Source organism: Lampris incognitus, chromosome 15 (assembly GCF_029633865.1).
Source record: "Lampris incognitus isolate fLamInc1 chromosome 15, fLamInc1.hap2, whole genome shotgun sequence".
NCBI classification, from domain to species: Eukaryota; Metazoa; Chordata; class Actinopteri; order Lampriformes; family Lampridae; genus Lampris; species Lampris incognitus.
The window spans coordinates 49,670,703-49,688,664 of record NC_079225.1 but is presented as its reverse complement, the minus strand read 5'-3'; the positions used below and the strand labels follow the sequence as shown (position 1 = coordinate 49,688,664).

At 46.7% G+C, this 17,962-nt stretch overlaps 1 protein-coding gene across 2 annotated transcripts in view; it reads right to left on the bottom strand.

The window, feature by feature from the left end:
• Positions 1–17,962, bottom strand: part of cdc42bpb (CDC42 binding protein kinase beta (DMPK-like)) — a 177,716-nt gene that overhangs the window by 16,203 nt on the left and 143,551 nt on the right. For both annotated transcript variants that reach the window (XM_056295104.1, XM_056295103.1), the window contains exons 27-34: positions 16,862–17,078; positions 13,772–13,834; positions 13,317–13,558; positions 5,383–5,737; positions 4,728–4,825; positions 4,472–4,556; positions 2,605–2,722; positions 773–890 (exon numbers count right to left, since the gene is read on the bottom strand). In XM_056295104.1, the coding sequence (XP_056151079.1) occupies positions 773–890; positions 2,605–2,722; positions 4,472–4,556; positions 4,728–4,825; positions 5,383–5,737; positions 13,317–13,558; positions 13,772–13,834; positions 16,862–17,078 (1,296 nt within the window). The remainder of the gene's footprint in view (positions 1–772; positions 891–2,604; positions 2,723–4,471; positions 4,557–4,727; positions 4,826–5,382; positions 5,738–13,316; positions 13,559–13,771; positions 13,835–16,861; positions 17,079–17,962) is intronic.

The window sequence follows — 17,962 nt, the reverse complement described above, 5'->3', positions numbered from 1 at the left end:
ATCCTCAACACCTCCAAGACAAAGGAGCTGATTATAGACTACAGGAGGAACAAAACAGATAGTCATCCCCTTTTCATCGGCGGGGACTGTGTGGAGAGTGTCTCGGACTTCCGGTTTCTGGGCATACACACAGAGGAGGGCTCCTGGAGCGTTAACACCACAGCGCTGGCTAAGAAGTCACAGAAGAGACTCCACTTCCTGAGGATCCTTGGGAAGAACCACCTTACCACCTCACTGTTTGTGTCCTTCTACCGCTGCTCCATAGAGAGCATACTGACCTACTGCATCTATGTCTGGTTTGCCAGCTGCACAGTAGCAGGGAGGAAAGCACTCCAGAGGGTCATCACCACCGCCAAGAAGATTATCGGATGCCCACTCCCCTCCCTGGAAGACCTATGCAGTTCCCACTGCCCTAAAAAAGCCCATGGCATCCTCAAAGACCCATCCCACCCAGGACACCACCTGTTTGAACTGCTGCCCTCTGGCAGACGTTACAGGACAATAAGAGCTCGGACAAACAGACTAAAGAACAGCTTCTATCCCCGAGCCATAACTGCACTAAATGCTGCTAAGTCTTGATTCCTGACTTTTGTGCAATATGTTGGTGCCCAGTAGAATGTAGAAATGAATGTGTGTGTGTGTGTGTGTGTGTGTGTGTGTGTGTGTGTGTGTGTTTTATGATTTTAATTCTTTTTATACTGATCTTTGCACTGATAAGAACTGGTAGTGATGATGTATTACAGTGGTACTGTGGTACTGCAGGTTGTCTTACCAGAGGCAGGTCCATCAGAACCTGCATGCCGTCTCCTGGACCCATGTGAGCCACATGGTTGAAGTTTGTGGGATTGGAAATCATTTTAGACCGGAGCTCTGGATCTCTCAGCATCTCCCTGACACACACAAACACACACACACATCAAGTGAAAGTGGCGCTGGATACAGTTTATCTTACTGGTAGGAAAGTGGTACTGCAGAAGAGCCTTCACATGAAATCTTATCAAATTAATTTCATGGACTAACTAGACAACATTCTACAACATTCTCCATCCTCAACGCTATTTGAGATATGGTCAGACGCTACACAGAGAACTTTCTTCTGAGAAGTTACTACACAGAGAACTTTCTTCTGAGAAGTTACTACACAGAGAACTTTCTTCTGAGAAGTTACTACACAGAGAACTTTCTTCTGAGAAGTTACTACACAGAGAACTTTCTTCTGAGAAGTTACTACACAGAGAACTTTCTTCTGAGAAGTTACTACACAGAGAACTTTCTTCTGAGAAGTTACTACACAGAGAACTTTCTTCTGAGAAGTTACTACACAGAGAACTTTCTTCTGAGAAGTTACTACACAGAGAACTTTCTTCTGAGAAGTTACTACACAGAGAACTTTCTTCTGAGAAGTTACTACACAGAGAACTTTCTTCTGAGAAGTTACTACACAGAGAACTTTCTTCTGAGAAGTTATTTCCGTCTTTACCTGAACTGCATTTTACAGCTTGAGCTTTACACATCACAACAGACTCAGCCACCTCTTCAGTCTCATAACAGACTAACCTGAGCTTCACCCATCATAACAGACTCAGCCACCTCTTCAGTCTCATAACAGACTAACTTGAGCTTCACACATCATAACAGACTCAGTCACAGAAGGTTGACTCAGGTCATGTGGACACGTTTACTGACAGACACGTTTCATCATCATCTAAGTCAGTGTTTCCCAACCCAGTCCTCAAGGAACACCTATCCTGCAGATTTTCTTTGCAACCCTGAATAGGTACCTGTTTGTAGTTATTCAACCAATCAGCAATGAATTATGTCAGATGTTGCACGCCTTGCATAATTAAGTGCTGTGAGATGATTGGTTGAGTAAGTACAAGCAGGGCTACCTATGCAGGGTTACAATGAAAATCTGCAGGATAGGGGTCCTTGAGGACTGGGTTGGGAAACGATGATCTAAATCACCTCTTCAGTCTCTCAACAGACTTCAACTTGCTCGTGCAGCAGCATTTACATCAACTAACCAGAAGAGGGTGCCGTGTCAACACTCAATGCACTCATGCAAACTCTAACTCCCATGATTCCATGTGTCTCTATTTCAATAACCATATTTAATACCATAATGTATTGCTTGGTGTTTGGCATGTGATGCTCCGTTGGCACGTGGACACTGCTCGGCATCCTGTGCATCATGTTCTTCATAAATTTTATGTCCATTATAATTCTGTTATCCTCTTTCAATGTTGTATTATGTAAATTGCCTGAACACAACATCCATGCACGCTGTCCGTCTTGGGAGAGAGATCCTCCTCTCTTGCTCTCCCTGAGGTTTCTTCTTATTTTTTCTCCCTGTTAAAGGGGTTTTTTTAGGGAGTTTTTCCTTATCCGATGAGAGGGTCTAAGGACAGGATGTTGTGTTGCTGTTAAGCCCACTGAGGCAAATTTGTAATTTGTGATATTGGGCTATACAAATAAAATTGATTTGATTTGATTTGATGATTTCAACAAATGACAGCTTTCTTTCAATGGCTTCATGGCACGAGCAATACTGCCAGTAGAGAAGGAACGGAGGGGCGGTACCCCTGCCACGCCAGATTTTTATACCTCCTCTGTTGGAGTCTCTCCTCCTCTGGAACCTTGAATAGGAACTTCCTCTTGCTGCGGGTTCGAACCATCAACTTTCTACTGTTATCTGATGTCTCTGGGACTGCCAGGTCACCTTCTATACAACAGAGAGACCGAAAGATGGATTGTCAGACAGACAGACAGAAAGAGAGAAACAGATTGGAAAATACTACAAACATGAGAATAACTGTGCCTAAAATCACAAATAAACCACAGTGTTAAAAGAGATTGTGTCACTCTCCAAACTAGTAATGTCGTTGCTGATATCAAATCTGAAGGTAACCTCAGGTCAATTCCATAGTCTCACCAGCAGGGGATTTCCTACCTTTTAAGAGTAATTACACAACATGATGGCCAACAACCCCCTCTAGAGGTGACAGACTGTAATAGTAGTTATCACCAACAGCAACATCAGTATTACAATGACAGCAGCTTGACAAGTCCATCAGTCTATTACTTTATTATAAACCTGGTAATACATCTCCTACATGTACATAATCCTGGCGATTTACATACACATAAACGCCCCTTTTTGATTCCTTCTACTGCTGGTGTTGGTTGGTGCTGGTGTACTCAAGACAATAACTGATCCATGACCATCAAACGCTGCAGACTTTAGCAGCGTTTGATGTGGACGGTTAGTGTCTTGTAGGACTTTGCCAAGAAAAATGACAGGGTGCATAGTGTTTTACACCTTCATCACAGCAGCCAGATGAGGAAGAACCAGCAGATATGACACAACAAGCTGGTAGAAGACCTTCACCACCACACAGTACTACATCAAGAAGTACAACTCAGGTTCTACTAACACACAGTACTAAATCAAGAAGTACAACTCAGGTTCTATCAGGTTTTGTGTGTGTTTCTGACACAACAGCCCTGCTGACTCTCATTCATTCTGCATGGAGTTCAGACACCACCCACCTCACCACCACCTACATAGACACACACTGGTCCAGTAACACCAGCATACCCACCTCACCAACACCAACAAACACACACACTGGTCCAGTAACACCACCACAGTCACCTCACCACCCCCTACATAGACACACACTGGTCCAGTAACACCAGCACAACCACCTCACCAACACCTACAAAGACACACGCTGGTCCAGTAACACCACCACAGTCACCTCACCACCCCCTACATAGACACACACTGGTCCAGTAACACCAGCACACCCATCTCACCACCACCTACATAGACACATACTGGTTCAGTAACACCACCACAGTCACCTCACCACCCCCTACATAGACACACACTGGTCCAGTAACACCAGCACACCCACTTCACCACCACCTACATAGACACACACTGGTCCAGTAACACCACCTACATAGGACACACACTGGTCCGGTAACACCACCACAGTCACCTCACCACCCCCTACATAGACACACACTGGTCCAGTAACACCAGCACACCCATCTCACCACCACCTACATAGACACACACTGGTCCAGTAACACCACCAAACTCACCTCACCACCACCTACATAGGACACACACTGGTCCAGTAACACCAGCACACCAACTTCACCACCACCTACATAGACACACACTGGTCCAGTAACACCACCTACATAGGACACACACTGGTCCGGTAACACCACCACAATCACCTCACCACCACCACCACCTACATAGACACACACTGGTCCAGTAACACCACCTACATAGGACACACACTGGTCCAGTAACACCAGCACATTAACCTCACCACCACCGCCTACATAGACACACACTGGTCCAGTAACACCACCTACATAGGACACACACTGGTCCAGTAACACCACCTACATAGACACACAATGGTCCAGTAAAACATTAGACAGGTACCTGAGGAACTGTTACTGAAGTAGATGAGGCGTGGCTGTTCTGAACCAAGAAGGTTCAATGTTCCCTCAATATTCAGAGGCTTGATCTGGAGACAGACAGACAGACTAAATGTGGTTATTTATACTGTAAAGGAGTTTGTGTAAGTCATTGTTTGTTTTCAGTCATGGAAACCCTGTGGGTGGGCTGTACTGATTCTGATTGGTGAACAAGTCTGGCTGGTTCTGAAGGGTCAGCACTGAGTGTAGGAGGTGTGTACCTTGCGAAGGGAGACAGTCTGAACCCACTCTGTAGTGTGGACATCAAACACATCAACTCCATACTCACTGTATACTGTCAGGTAGTGAGCGTTGGAACCTGGATACACATTGACATATATACAAGGACACAGACAGACAGACAGACAGACAGACAGACAGACAGACAGACAGACAGACAGACAGACAGACAGACAGACAGACAGACAGACAGACAGACAGACAGTCATGGGACATGCCTTGTGGCCCGACTGCTTCATGTTTATTCACTCACATAGGTAAAACTTGTTTAATCAAATACTTATAATATGAGTAATTCAAAATCCTCTTTTTCATACTCTATTGAACAATACTGCTTACAGTGGTGCTGCCTAATGTAACGCAACTATTAGACAGCAAAGGAGCATTTACAGCAACACACACCAACAAGTAGAAATAATCTATTAGCTATAACAGGAGCATTTACAGCAACACACACCAAGTAGAAATAATCTATTAGCTAGCACAGGAGCATTTACAGCAACACACACCAGCAAGTAGAAATAATCTTCCTCTTACTACATCTAACCGTAGCATGTACAGTGTATTTATAGTAATACACACTGATGATGAGTATTATTCATCTCTCCTCCTACATCCAATAATAATAATACGTACTGCATGCTAGCGGGGTTGCTGGCCACATCAGCTCCTGGGTACGTGAGCGTCGTCCCTGTGGGTCCACATAGACACCCAGCTGACTGAAGCAGAGCAGCAGCTCGGAAGAGCCGACCTCCAGAGCGTGCAGCGCATCCAGGGGCTGCTGGGCCAGGAACGCTAGGGAGGGGTCAGCGGGACTCACCAGGCTGACGGGAGATGACTCCCCCTGCAGGGCCAGCAAGGCAAAACCTGATGGGTAGCCAACACAGAGCCTCTCCCGCACCATCCCCAACCACTGCACCATCCCTGGAGCCTGAACCTCCCACAACTTCCTGTTGTGAGGCTTTGCCCGTGTGATCTCATAGCACAGAACCTAAACCGCAACACAAATAAAGAGAGCAATTATACCTGGTTACCCTAACCGTAACTCTAACACTACAACCCCTATGGATGGTCAGCCTGACACACACACACACACACACACACACACACACACACACACACACACACACATAAAATATTCTTCAAACAAGTATAATTTCAATTTGACCAAAATATCTAATTTAGTAAAGTGACATATTTGTAAAGTGACCCTGTGACTCAGTCAGAGGGTGAGTAGTGCATACTCAATAGTTAAGTAAGTAAGTAAGGTAAGTAGTGAGTACTCAGTAGGTGAGTAGCGAGTAGATGTCTGGTGTTACGGCAGCATAGGCTTTGAGCATGGCACTCATAATGCCAAAAGTTAGGGTTGGATTCCCACAGGGCCATTCAAACTGTAATGTGATGTGGTCATCTCATCTCATCTCATTTCATCTTCAGTCACTTCTCGGTCACGGTGGCAGCAAACTAAGTAGAGCATTCCAGACGTCCCCAGGAACGCCCTCCAGCTCCTCCTGGGGAATCCCAAGGTGTTCCCAGGCCAGATTGGACATGTAGTCCCTCCAGCGAGTTCTAGGTCTACCCCGGGGTCTCCTCCCAGTTGGCCGTGCCCGGTAAACCTACAAAGGAAGGTGCCCAGGAAGCATCCTAATCAGATGCCCAAACCATCTCAACTGGCTCCTTTCGATGCGAAGGAGCAGCGGCTCTACTCCGAGCTCCCTCCGGATGTCTGAGCTCCTCAGCCTATCTCTAAGGTTGAGCCCAGACACCCTACAGAGGAAACTCATTTCAGCTGCTTGTATCCGCGATCTCACCCTTTCGCTCACTACCCAAAGCTCATGACCATAGATGAGGATTGGAACGAAGATTGACTGGTAAATTGAGAGCTTTGCCTTCCGGATCAGCTCCTTCTTCACCACAATGGTCCGGTACAACAACCGCATTACTGCTGATGTTGCACCAATCTGCCTGTCAATCTCCTGCTCCATCCTACCCTCACTCGTGAACAAGACCCCGAGATACTTGAACTCCTTCACTTGAGGCAACAACTCATCCCCAACCCGGAGGGAGCAATCCACCATTTTCCGGTAGAGAACCATGCGGTCAGTTTATGTAAAGTCAAGTCAATTTGTATAGCCCAATATCACAAGCACTTTGTGTCCTTGGTGTAGAAAAGCGCTATAAAATGCAGTTAATTCATTCCATTTTACGTTTCTCAATATCTAGAGAAGGAAGATATTGAACTTTGGAGTATGTTCTTGCCAGTGCAATGCTGTCATGTTTGAAACCACAGCACACCAAAACACTAACAGTCTCTCAGTGGGCTGTAGTAGCAGCTGAAGCAGCAGCAGTAGTAACACTGGACAGTCATGTGAAGCAGCAGCAGTATAACACTGGACAGTCACGTGAAGCAGCAGCAGTATAACACTGGACAGTCATGTGGAGCAGCAGCAGTATAACACTGGACAGTCATGTGGAGCAGCAGCAGTAGTAACACTGGACAGTCATGTGGAGCAGCAGCAGTATAACACTGGACAGTCATGTGGAGCAGCAGCAGTAGTAACACTGGACAGTCATGTGGAGCAGCAGCAGTATAACACTGGACAGTCACGTGAAGCAGCAGCAGTATAACACTGGACAGTCAGGTGGAGCAGCAGCAGTACAACACTGGACAGTCAGGTGGAGCAGCAGCAGTAGTAACACTGGACAGTCATGTGGAGCAGCAGCAGTATAACACTGGACAGTCATGTGGAGCAGCAGCAGTACAACACTGGACAGTCACGTGGAGCAGCAGCAGTACAACACTGGACAGTCATGTGAAGCAGCAGCAGTACAACACTGGACAGTCACGTGAAGCAGCAGCAGTACAACACTGGACAGTCATGTGGAGCAGCAGCAGTATAACACTGGACAGTCATGTGAAGCAGCAGCAGTATAACACTGGACAGTCATGTGAAGCAGCAGCAGTATAACACTGGACAGTCATGTGAAGCAGCAGCAGTATAACACTGGACAGTCACGTGAAGCAGCAGCAGTATAACACTGGACAGTCAGGTGAAGCAGGAGCAGTATAACACTGGACAGTCATGTGAAGCAGCAGCAGTAGTAACACTGGACAGTCATGTGAAGCAGCAGCAGTACAACACTGGACAGTCAGGTGGAGCAGCAGCAGTATAACACTGGACAGTCATGTGAAGCAGCAGCAGTATAACACTGGACAGTCATGTGAAGCAGCAGCAGTATAACACTGGACAGTCATGTGAAGCAGCAGCAGTATAACACTGGACAGTCATGTGGAGCAGCAGCAGTACAACACTGGACAGTCAGGTGGAGCAGCAGCAGTATAACACTGGACAGTCAGGTGGAGCAGCAGCAGTAGTAACACTGGACAGTCATGTGAAGCAGCAGCAGTATAACACTGGACAGTCATGTGAAGCAGCAGCAGTAGTAACACTGGACAGTCATGTGAAGCAGCAGCAGTATAACACTGGACAGTCATGTGGAGCAGCAGCAGTATAACACTGGACAGTCATGTGAAGCAGCAGCAGTATAACACTGGACAGTCACGTGAAGCAGCAGCAGTATAACACTGGACAGTCACGTGGAGCAGCAGCAGTACAACACTGGACAGTCATGTGGAGCAGCAGCAGTATAACACTGGACAGTCATGTGGAGCAGCAGCAGTAGTAACACTGGACAGTCATGTGGAGCAGCAGCAGTATAACACTGGACAGTCATGTGGAGCAGCAGCAGTACAACACTGGACAGTCATGTGAAGCAGCAGCAGTATAACACTGGACAGTCATGTGGAGCAGCAGCAGTATAACACTGGACAGTCATGTGAAGCAGCAGCAGTATAACACTGGACAGTCATGTGAAGCAGCAGCAGTACAACACTGGACAGTCAGGTGGAGCAGCAGCAGTATAACACTGGACAGTCACGTGAAGCAGCAGCAGTACAACACTGGACAGTCATGTGAAGCAGCAGCAGTATAACACTGGACAGTCATGTGAAGCAGCAGCAGTACAACATTGGACAGTCATGTGAAGCAGCAGCAGTACAACACTGGACAGTCATGTGGAGCAGCAGCAGTATAACACTGGACAGTCATGTGAAGCAGCAGCAGTATAACACTGGACAGTCATGTGAAGCAGCAGCAGTACAACACTGGACAGTCAGGTGGAGCAGCAGCAGTATAACACTGGACAGTCACGTGAAGCAGCAGCAGTACAACACTGGACAGTCATGTGAAGCAGCAGCAGTATAACACTGGACAGTCATGTGAAGCAGCAGCAGTACAACACTGGACAGTCACGTGGAGCAGCAGCAGTATAACACTGGACAGTCAGGTGGAGCAGCAGCAGTATAACACTGGACAGTCATGTGAAGCAGCAGCAGTATAACACTGGACAGTCATGTGAAGCAGCAGCAGTATAACACTGGACAGTCACGTGAAGCAGCAGCAGTATAACACTGGACAGTCATGTGGAGCAGCAGCAGTATAACACTGGACAGTCACGTGAAGCAGCAGCAGTATAACACTGGACAGTCAGGTGAAGCAGGAGCAGTATAACACTGGACAGTCATGTGAAGCAGCAGCAGTAGTAACACTGGACAGTCATGTGAAGCAGCAGCAGTACAACACTGGACAGTCAGGTGGAGCAGCAGCAGTATAACACTGGACAGTCATGTGAAGCAGCAGCAGTATAACACTGGACAGTCATGTGAAGCAGCAGCAGTATAACACTGGACAGTCACGTGAAGCAGCAGCAGTAGTAACACTGGACAGTCATGTGAAGCAGGAGCAGTATAACACTGGACAGTCATGTGAAGCAGGAGCAGTATAACACTGGACAGTCATGTGAAGCAGCAGCAGTATAACACTGGACAGTCATGTGAAGCAGCAGCAGTATAACACTGGACAGTCAGGTGAAGCAGCAGCAGTATAACACTGGACAGTCATGTGAAGCAGCAGCAGTATAACACTGGACAGTCATGTGGAGCAGCAGCAGTATAACACTGGACAGTCATGTGAAGCAGCAGCAGTATAACACTGGACAGTCATGTGGAGCAGCAGCAGTATAACACTGGACAGTCACGTGAAGCAGCAGCAGTACAACACTGGACAGTCAGGTGGAGCAGCAGCAGTACAACACTGGACAGTCAGGTGGAGCAGCAGCAGTAGTAACACTGGACAGTCATGTGGAGCAGCAGCAGCAGTATAACACTGGACAGTCACGTGGAGCAGCAGCAGTAGTAACACTGGACAGTCACGTGGAGCAGCAGCAGTACAACACTGGACAGTCATGTGAAGCAGCAGCAGTACAACACTGGACAGTCACGTGAAGCAGCAGCAGTACAACACTGGACAGTCATGTGGAGCAGCAGCAGTATAACACTGGACAGTCAGGTGAAGCAGGAGCAGTATAACACTGGACAGTCATGTGGAGCAGCAGCAGTAGTAACACTGGACAGTCATGTGGAGCAGCAGCAGTATAACACTGGACAGTCATGTGAAGCAGCAGCAGTATAACACTGGACAGTCATGTGAAGCAGCAGCAGTAGTAACACTGGACAGTCATGTGAAGCAGCAGCAGTACAACACTGGACAGTCATGTGGAGCAGCAGCAGTATAACACTGGACAGTCATGTGAAGCAGCAGCAGTATAACACTGGACAGTCATGTGAAGCAGCAGCAGTATAACACTGGACAGTCATGTGAAGCAGCAGCAGTACAACACTGGACAGTCATGTGAAGCAGCAGCAGTACAACACTGGACAGTCACGTGAAGCAGCAGCAGTATAACACTGGACAGTCATGTGAAGCAGCAGCAGTATAACACTGGACAGTCAGGTGAAGCAGGAGCAGTATAACACTGGACAGTCATGTGAAGCAGCAGCAGTAGTAACACTGGACAGTCATGTGAAGCAGCAGCAGTACAACACTGGACAGTCAGGTGGAGCAGCAGCAGTATAACACTGGACAGTCATGTGAAGCAGCAGCAGTATAACACTGGACAGTCATGTGAAGCAGCAGCAGTATAACACTGGACAGTCATGTGAAGCAGCAGCAGTATAACACTGGACAGTCATGTGAAGCAGCAGCAGTATAACACTGGACAGTCATGTGAAGCAGCAGCAGTATAACACTGGACAGTCATGTGGAGCAGCAGCAGTACAACACTGGACAGTCAGGTGGAGCAGCAGCAGTATAACACTGGACAGTCAGGTGGAGCAGCAGCAGTAGTAACACTGGACAGTCATGTGAAGCAGCAGCAGTATAACACTGGACAGTCATGTGAAGCAGCAGCAGTATAACACTGGACAGTCACGTGGAGCAGCAGCAGTACAACACTGGACAGTCATGTGGAGCAGCAGCAGTATAACACTGGACAGTCATGTGAAGCAGGAGCAGTATAACACTGGACAGTCATGTGGAGCAGCAGCAGTATAACACTGGACAGTCATGTGAAGCAGCAGCAGTATAACACTGGACAGTCACGTGAAGCAGCAGCAGTATAACACTGGACAGTCACGTGGAGCAGCAGCAGTACAACACTGGACAGTCATGTGGAGCAGCAGCAGTATAACACTGGACAGTCATGTGGAGCAGCAGCAGTACAACACTGGACAGTCATGTGAAGCAGCAGCAGTATAACACTGGACAGTCATGTGGAGCAGCAGCAGTATAACACTGGACAGTCATGTGGAGCAGCAGCAGTAGTAACACTGGACAGTCATGTGGAGCAGCAGCAGTACAACACTGGACAGTCATGTGAAGCAGCAGCAGTATAACACTGGACAGTCATGTGGAGCAGCAGCAGTATAACACTGGACAGTCATGTGAAGCAGCAGCAGTATAACACTGGACAGTCATGTGAAGCAGCAGCAGTACAACACTGGACAGTCAGGTGGAGCAGCAGCAGTATAACACTGGACAGTCACGTGAAGCAGCAGCAGTACAACACTGGACAGTCATGTGAAGCAGCAGCAGTATAACACTGGACAGTCATGTGAAGCAGCAGCAGTACAACACTGGACAGTCACGTGGAGCAGCAGCAGTATAACACTGGACAGTCAGGTGAAGCAGCAGCAGTATAACACTGGACAGTCATGTGAAGCAGCAGCAGTATAACACTGGACAGTCATGTGAAGCAGCAGCAGTATAACACTGGACAGTCATGTGGAGCAGCAGCAGTACAACATTGGACAGTCATGTGAAGCAGCAGCAGTATAACACTGGACAGTCACGTGGAGCAGCAGCAGTACAACACTGGACAGTCATGTGGAGCAGCAGCAGTATAACACTGGACAGTCATGTGAAGCAGGAGCAGTATAACACTGGACAGTCATGTGGAGCAGCAGCAGTATAACACTGGACAGTCATGTGAAGCAGCAGCAGTATAACACTGGACAGTCACGTGAAGCAGCAGCAGTATAACACTGGACAGTCACGTGGAGCAGCAGCAGTACAACACTGGACAGTCATGTGGAGCAGCAGCAGTATAACACTGGACAGTCATGTGGAGCAGCAGCAGTACAACACTGGACAGTCATGTGAAGCAGCAGCAGTATAACACTGGACAGTCATGTGGAGCAGCAGCAGTATAACACTGGACAGTCATGTGGAGCAGCAGCAGTAGTAACACTGGACAGTCATGTGGAGCAGCAGCAGTACAACACTGGACAGTCATGTGAAGCAGCAGCAGTATAACACTGGACAGTCATGTGGAGCAGCAGCAGTATAACACTGGACAGTCATGTGAAGCAGCAGCAGTATAACACTGGACAGTCATGTGAAGCAGCAGCAGTACAACACTGGACAGTCACGTGGAGCAGCAGCAGTATAACACTGGACAGTCAGGTGAAGCAGCAGCAGTATAACACTGGACAGTCATGTGAAGCAGCAGCAGTATAACACTGGACAGTCATGTGAAGCAGCAGCAGTATAACACTGGACAGTCATGTGAAGCAGCAGCAGTATAACACTGGACAGTCATGTGAAGCAGCAGCAGTATAACACTGGACAGTCATGTGAAGCAGCAGCAGTATAACACTGGACAGTCATGTGAAGCAGCAGCAGTACAACACTGGACAGTCAGGTGGAGCAGCAGCAGTACAACACTGGACAGTCATGTGAAGCAGCAGCAGTATAACACTGGACAGTCATGTGAAGCAGCAGTAGTATAACACTGGACAGTCATGTGAAGCAGCAGCAGTATAACACTGGACAGTCATGTGAAGCAGCAGCAGTATAACACTGGACAGTCGTGGAGCAGCAGCAGTATAACACTGGACAGTCATGTGGAGCAGCAGCAGTAGTAACACTGGACAGTCATGTGAAGCAGCAGCAGTACAACACTGGACAGTCAGGTGGAGCAGCAGCAGTATAACACTGGACAGTCATGTGAAGCAGCAGCAGTATAACACTGGACAGTCATGTGAAGCAGCAGCAGTATAACACTGGACAGTCATGTGAAGCAGCAGCAGTACAACACTGGACAGTCATGTGAACTCATGAAAGGTGGAGAGCATCAAGCTGCTGTCATGCATCTTTTCAGACAAAACCCACCTGTCGTTTGACTGCAGCCAGCAAACAGGCTGCCCCACCCCGCCGGAGGACCCCTGTGGTGAGGGCCTGGCAACCTTTTGTCTCTGTTAGCTTGATGTCAAAGGCAGCGTCAGCACCCTCGAGCGCCCCCCAGGGGTGGAGGTGGACATGACGATTGCGGCCACACAGCAGAACCACCATCTTCTCCTTGGGAATCAGGTCAATCTGATAGACCTTCTTACAGTCAGCAGCACGAACAATGACTAGAGACGGAGAGAAGTTATTAGACATTTTCTAGTTTAAATCTCCTCTATTTCTAGCAGATTATGAAATTTCGTAGTGTTCTGAGACACAAGCTCCAGTCTGAGTGTCTGCTTCATTTGAAACAATGAAGAATAGTTCAAGTGGAGAAAAAAGGAGTGTGTCTGTGATAGAAAGTGTCAGTCTGTCTGTGTATATGATTGTCTGTCTCTCACCATCTCTGGTGATCTCCACCACAAAGAGCCCATCCTCTGTTCCCAGGGCAATTCGCTCCCGGTCTTGAGAGAGAAAGACAGAGAAGGACAGAAGAAAGACAAAAAGAGAAAGAGAGAAAGGAGAGAGACATCTGTATATACAGTAATCTGAAAAAAAGCATTTGAGTAAATGCAAATCACATTCTTACCAAACTGTGGGACATTCTATCATGTTATCAGCCTCGCACGAGCCAAAAGAACTTTGACACGTTGTATAGATTTTAGCACACAATGTGTAATGTTTTTTCTTTAATTCTTTTTAGATTGCTAAAAATAATTAAATGACTTAATTGATTATGACTAATGACTATTGCAAACTGTTCTCTTCTCTCACATGTCTTTTGTCTCTCTCTGAATGATGTCTTCTCCTTTCTCTTTTTCTGTGTTTGAATGGTGTCATGTAAGTCTCTCTTGTGTGCTTGTGCAGTCGGTTCTCTCCCCAGGTCTCCGTGGTGATGGTGGCCGCCATTTGGATGCTGCCTGCCCTTCCTCTCCTCACATAAGTTTTTGTTTCTTTTTAACATGATGATGATGGTCACGTGGCCTGGGTCCTGGACTGCTCCGTTGGCATGTGGACACTGCTCGGCATCCTGTGCATCATGTTCTTCATACATGTCATGTCCATTATAATTCTGTTATCCTCTTTCAATGTTGTATCATGTAAATTGTGTGAACACAACATCTATTGCACGCTGTCCGTCTTGGGAGAGAGATCCTCCTCTGTTGCTCTCCCTGAGGTTTCTTCCTGTTTTTTTCTCCCTGTTAAAGGGTTTTTTTTAGGGAGTTGTTCCTTATCCGATGAGAGGGTCCAAGGACAGAATGTTTAGTTGCTGTTAAGCCCACTGAGGCAAATTTGTAATTTGTGATACTGGGCTACACAAATAAAATGGAATTGAATTGAATTGCTTGCAGCCATACCAACATGCACCCTGGTTCTACTGATTGACGGAAGCTAAGCAGGTACGGGCTTGGCTAGTACTTGGAGACCTCCTGGGAAAACTGAGTTGCTGCCAGAAGTGGTGTTGGTGGGCCAGTAGGGGACAGTCTTCCCGCTGGTCCCAATAAAAAGAACAAATATCAAATCCCAGTGCCCCAGTGCAGTGATGGGGACACTGTGCGGTAGGAGATGGCGTCCTTCAGATCAGAAGGACGAGGCCCTGACTCACTGTGGTCATTAAAGATCCCATGGCACTTATCCTGTTTTGTTTTTTTTACATGGTGATGGTGGTTGCGTGGCTTGGGTCCTGGGCTGTTCCGATGGCGTCTGGACACTGCTTGGCATCCTCCTCATCATATTCTTCATAAATTTTATAATTCCATTATAATTGTGTTATCCTCTTTCAATGTTGTATTGTGTAAATTGTGTAAACACAACATCATGTCATGTTGTGTGTCTTGGGAGAGAGATCCTCCTCTGGTGCTCTCCCTGAGGTTTCTTCCTGGTTTTTCTCCCTGTTAAAGGTTTTAGGGAGTTGTTCCTTATCCGATGTGAGGGTCTAAGGACAGGATGTTGTGCTGCTGTAAAGCTCCATGAGGCAAACTTGTAATTGGTGATATTGGGCTACACAAATAAAACTGACTTGACATGACATCACAAAGAGTAGGGGTCCCCAGTGTCCTGGCAGAATTCTCAACCTGGCTCTCTCCACCTGGCCTCCTAATCATCCCCCATGTAATTGGCTCAATGACTCCCTCCTTTCCATCTCAAGCTGATGTGTGGTGAGGTTCTTCGGACACCACCAGGTGGTGCTACACACTGGTGGTGGTTGAGGTGAGTTGCCCTCTTCACTGTGAAGCAGTTTGGGTGTCAACATAAAACACTATATAAATGTAATGATGATTATCATTATTATTATAAGAATCTAAACCAAAGCTTAAGTTGGTATTTGTCATGAGGGTCTATTCTATAAATTGTTGGAGAGGTGTGGATACAAAAATCAATGGATCCAAAACATGAAATGGATCCAAAACATGAAATGGATTATCAAAACATGAAATGCATCCAAAACATGAAATGGATTCTCAAAACATGATATGGATCCAAAACATGCAATGGATTATCAAAACATGAAATGGATCCAAAACATGATGCGGACCAAAACATGAAATGGATCCAAAACATGACGTGGTACCCTCTACCAGGTGAGCCACCAGGACACCCCAACGGTGTTGTTAAAATGTATTCAAAAAGTTTATGCGCATACACACACGTGTGCCCCCCCCATCACACACACACAAAGTGTATTATCTTCTGTATGTTTTGTTACACAGTAATTGTCTTGACCTCATGCATAGTTTAAGTAAATGAAAAGATGACACCAACAGCATTCATCTTGTTGGAACAACATTACTTTATAACCAAATCCACGGCCGCCGGGTTTTACATGAACAACTAAAGAGCCTGCATGGGCTGATCAGCTGCAGGGCCTGCATGTGCAGCGGATGTGTTTACTACTCTACAGCACACAGTATTTAAAGTGCCCTTTAAACTATACTGACAAACTATCATCAAGTTATGTCTTCATGCATGCTCAATGACCCAGGTAAGAAAGTCACAGGAAGTTGCATCAGTGTCAACTTCAAAACTCTTCAGTCTGAACTGAAGAGGTCATTTATAGGATGATGACACGTTTCTCTCAGTACACGTTGTGTCCAGATGGACTGATTCACCTTTCTGTGATTATCATCAGTTAGACAGAAAAACTGTCAGTTCCCCATTACGAAGTCCTCACGTGCATGATGCAACATTAAACATGAACTTCCCCTGCACTCGCTGTAAAGCGATAGGTGATGTTGGCAGAGACGGGTAAACATGTTGGAAGTGTTCGCCCCTTTGCAGCAACTTTTTTCTTGCATGCTTGGCAGATGGGGTAGTCATCTTCTATGAGCTTCTCGTCAGAATTTTAAAAATAACCACAATAAATACATACTTGTCTTTTTAGACAAAATCTGAGCAGCACTATCACTCCCATACCATTTGTGCTGTGTATACACTGTGTAGTATGCAGTGTGTGCTGTGTATATACTGTGTATTGTGTACTGTGTACTGACCCACTATGGTGGCAGACAGCGTGGTTTTGATGGCGGGCAGTGAGGGGTCATAGGCCTCTTGGAGGAAGTGGACCACATGGTTTTTGAGACGGTTCTTGGTCAAGATGCTCTGAAGACCCTCCAGAATCCCGACCCACTTCCTCTTTTCAGCCTCATTCTCCGCCAGAACCAGCAGGGATGAAGTTCGCGCTGGGGAGCTCAGCAAGGAGGAGGTCACCTTAAAGAGGCAGGGCAATTAGGATCACTACACTGCTTTTCTGATGATGAGGATAATAATAATGACAATAACAAACTTGATGGCAATAGCCAAGTGGTTAGTGGTTAGTTGTTAAAACACAAGCACCATGGATCCAAAACTTCAGAATGGTCACAGGAGGCTTTCCAGAACATGAGGAGATGTCACTCATACATGCTGACATCAGAAGAAAAATCACAAGACGGCAAACTGGAAGGTGGCTGGACCTGACCAAATACAGGCCTTCTGGAGAAAGCATCTGACAGCAGTGCATGCAAGAACGACTAACCAGTTCTAACAGCTCCTCCAACAACCAGCTTCCTATAAGGAAGAACCTGCCTGCTCAAGAAGAACGATGAGAACTGCTCAATCCCAAGCAGTATGGGCAGATCACATGCTTATCTACAAACTGGAAGTAGTTCTACGACATTATGGCCGACATTTGCTAGCCTATGAGCAGAACGGAGCAAGATGTGGAGGCAGAGGGGCAATGATCAATCAGCGTGCAACGGACAAGTGCCACACAACTGCCAATGCCAGGCCATGGAAGACCAACATGGCAATGGCCTGGATTGTTGACCAGAAGACCTACAGGGGGAGTGCCACAGTCCTGGATTGTTTGACACGCTATCCTGAAGATCTCATGGATAACTGAGAGATCCATGTAATCCTGGAGGACTCAACTGACACAACAGCAGGGAACTAGGATCTGTGTGATACTTAATCCTCCAAATAAAATCAATATTTAATCCTCCAATAAGATCTGGTCTAGGATACAAAGTTAAGTTAAGAAGGAAAGTTCAATACTCAACGTACATGGATGACATCAAACAATGTGAAAGACTGGCTGACAAAATCTATTCCAA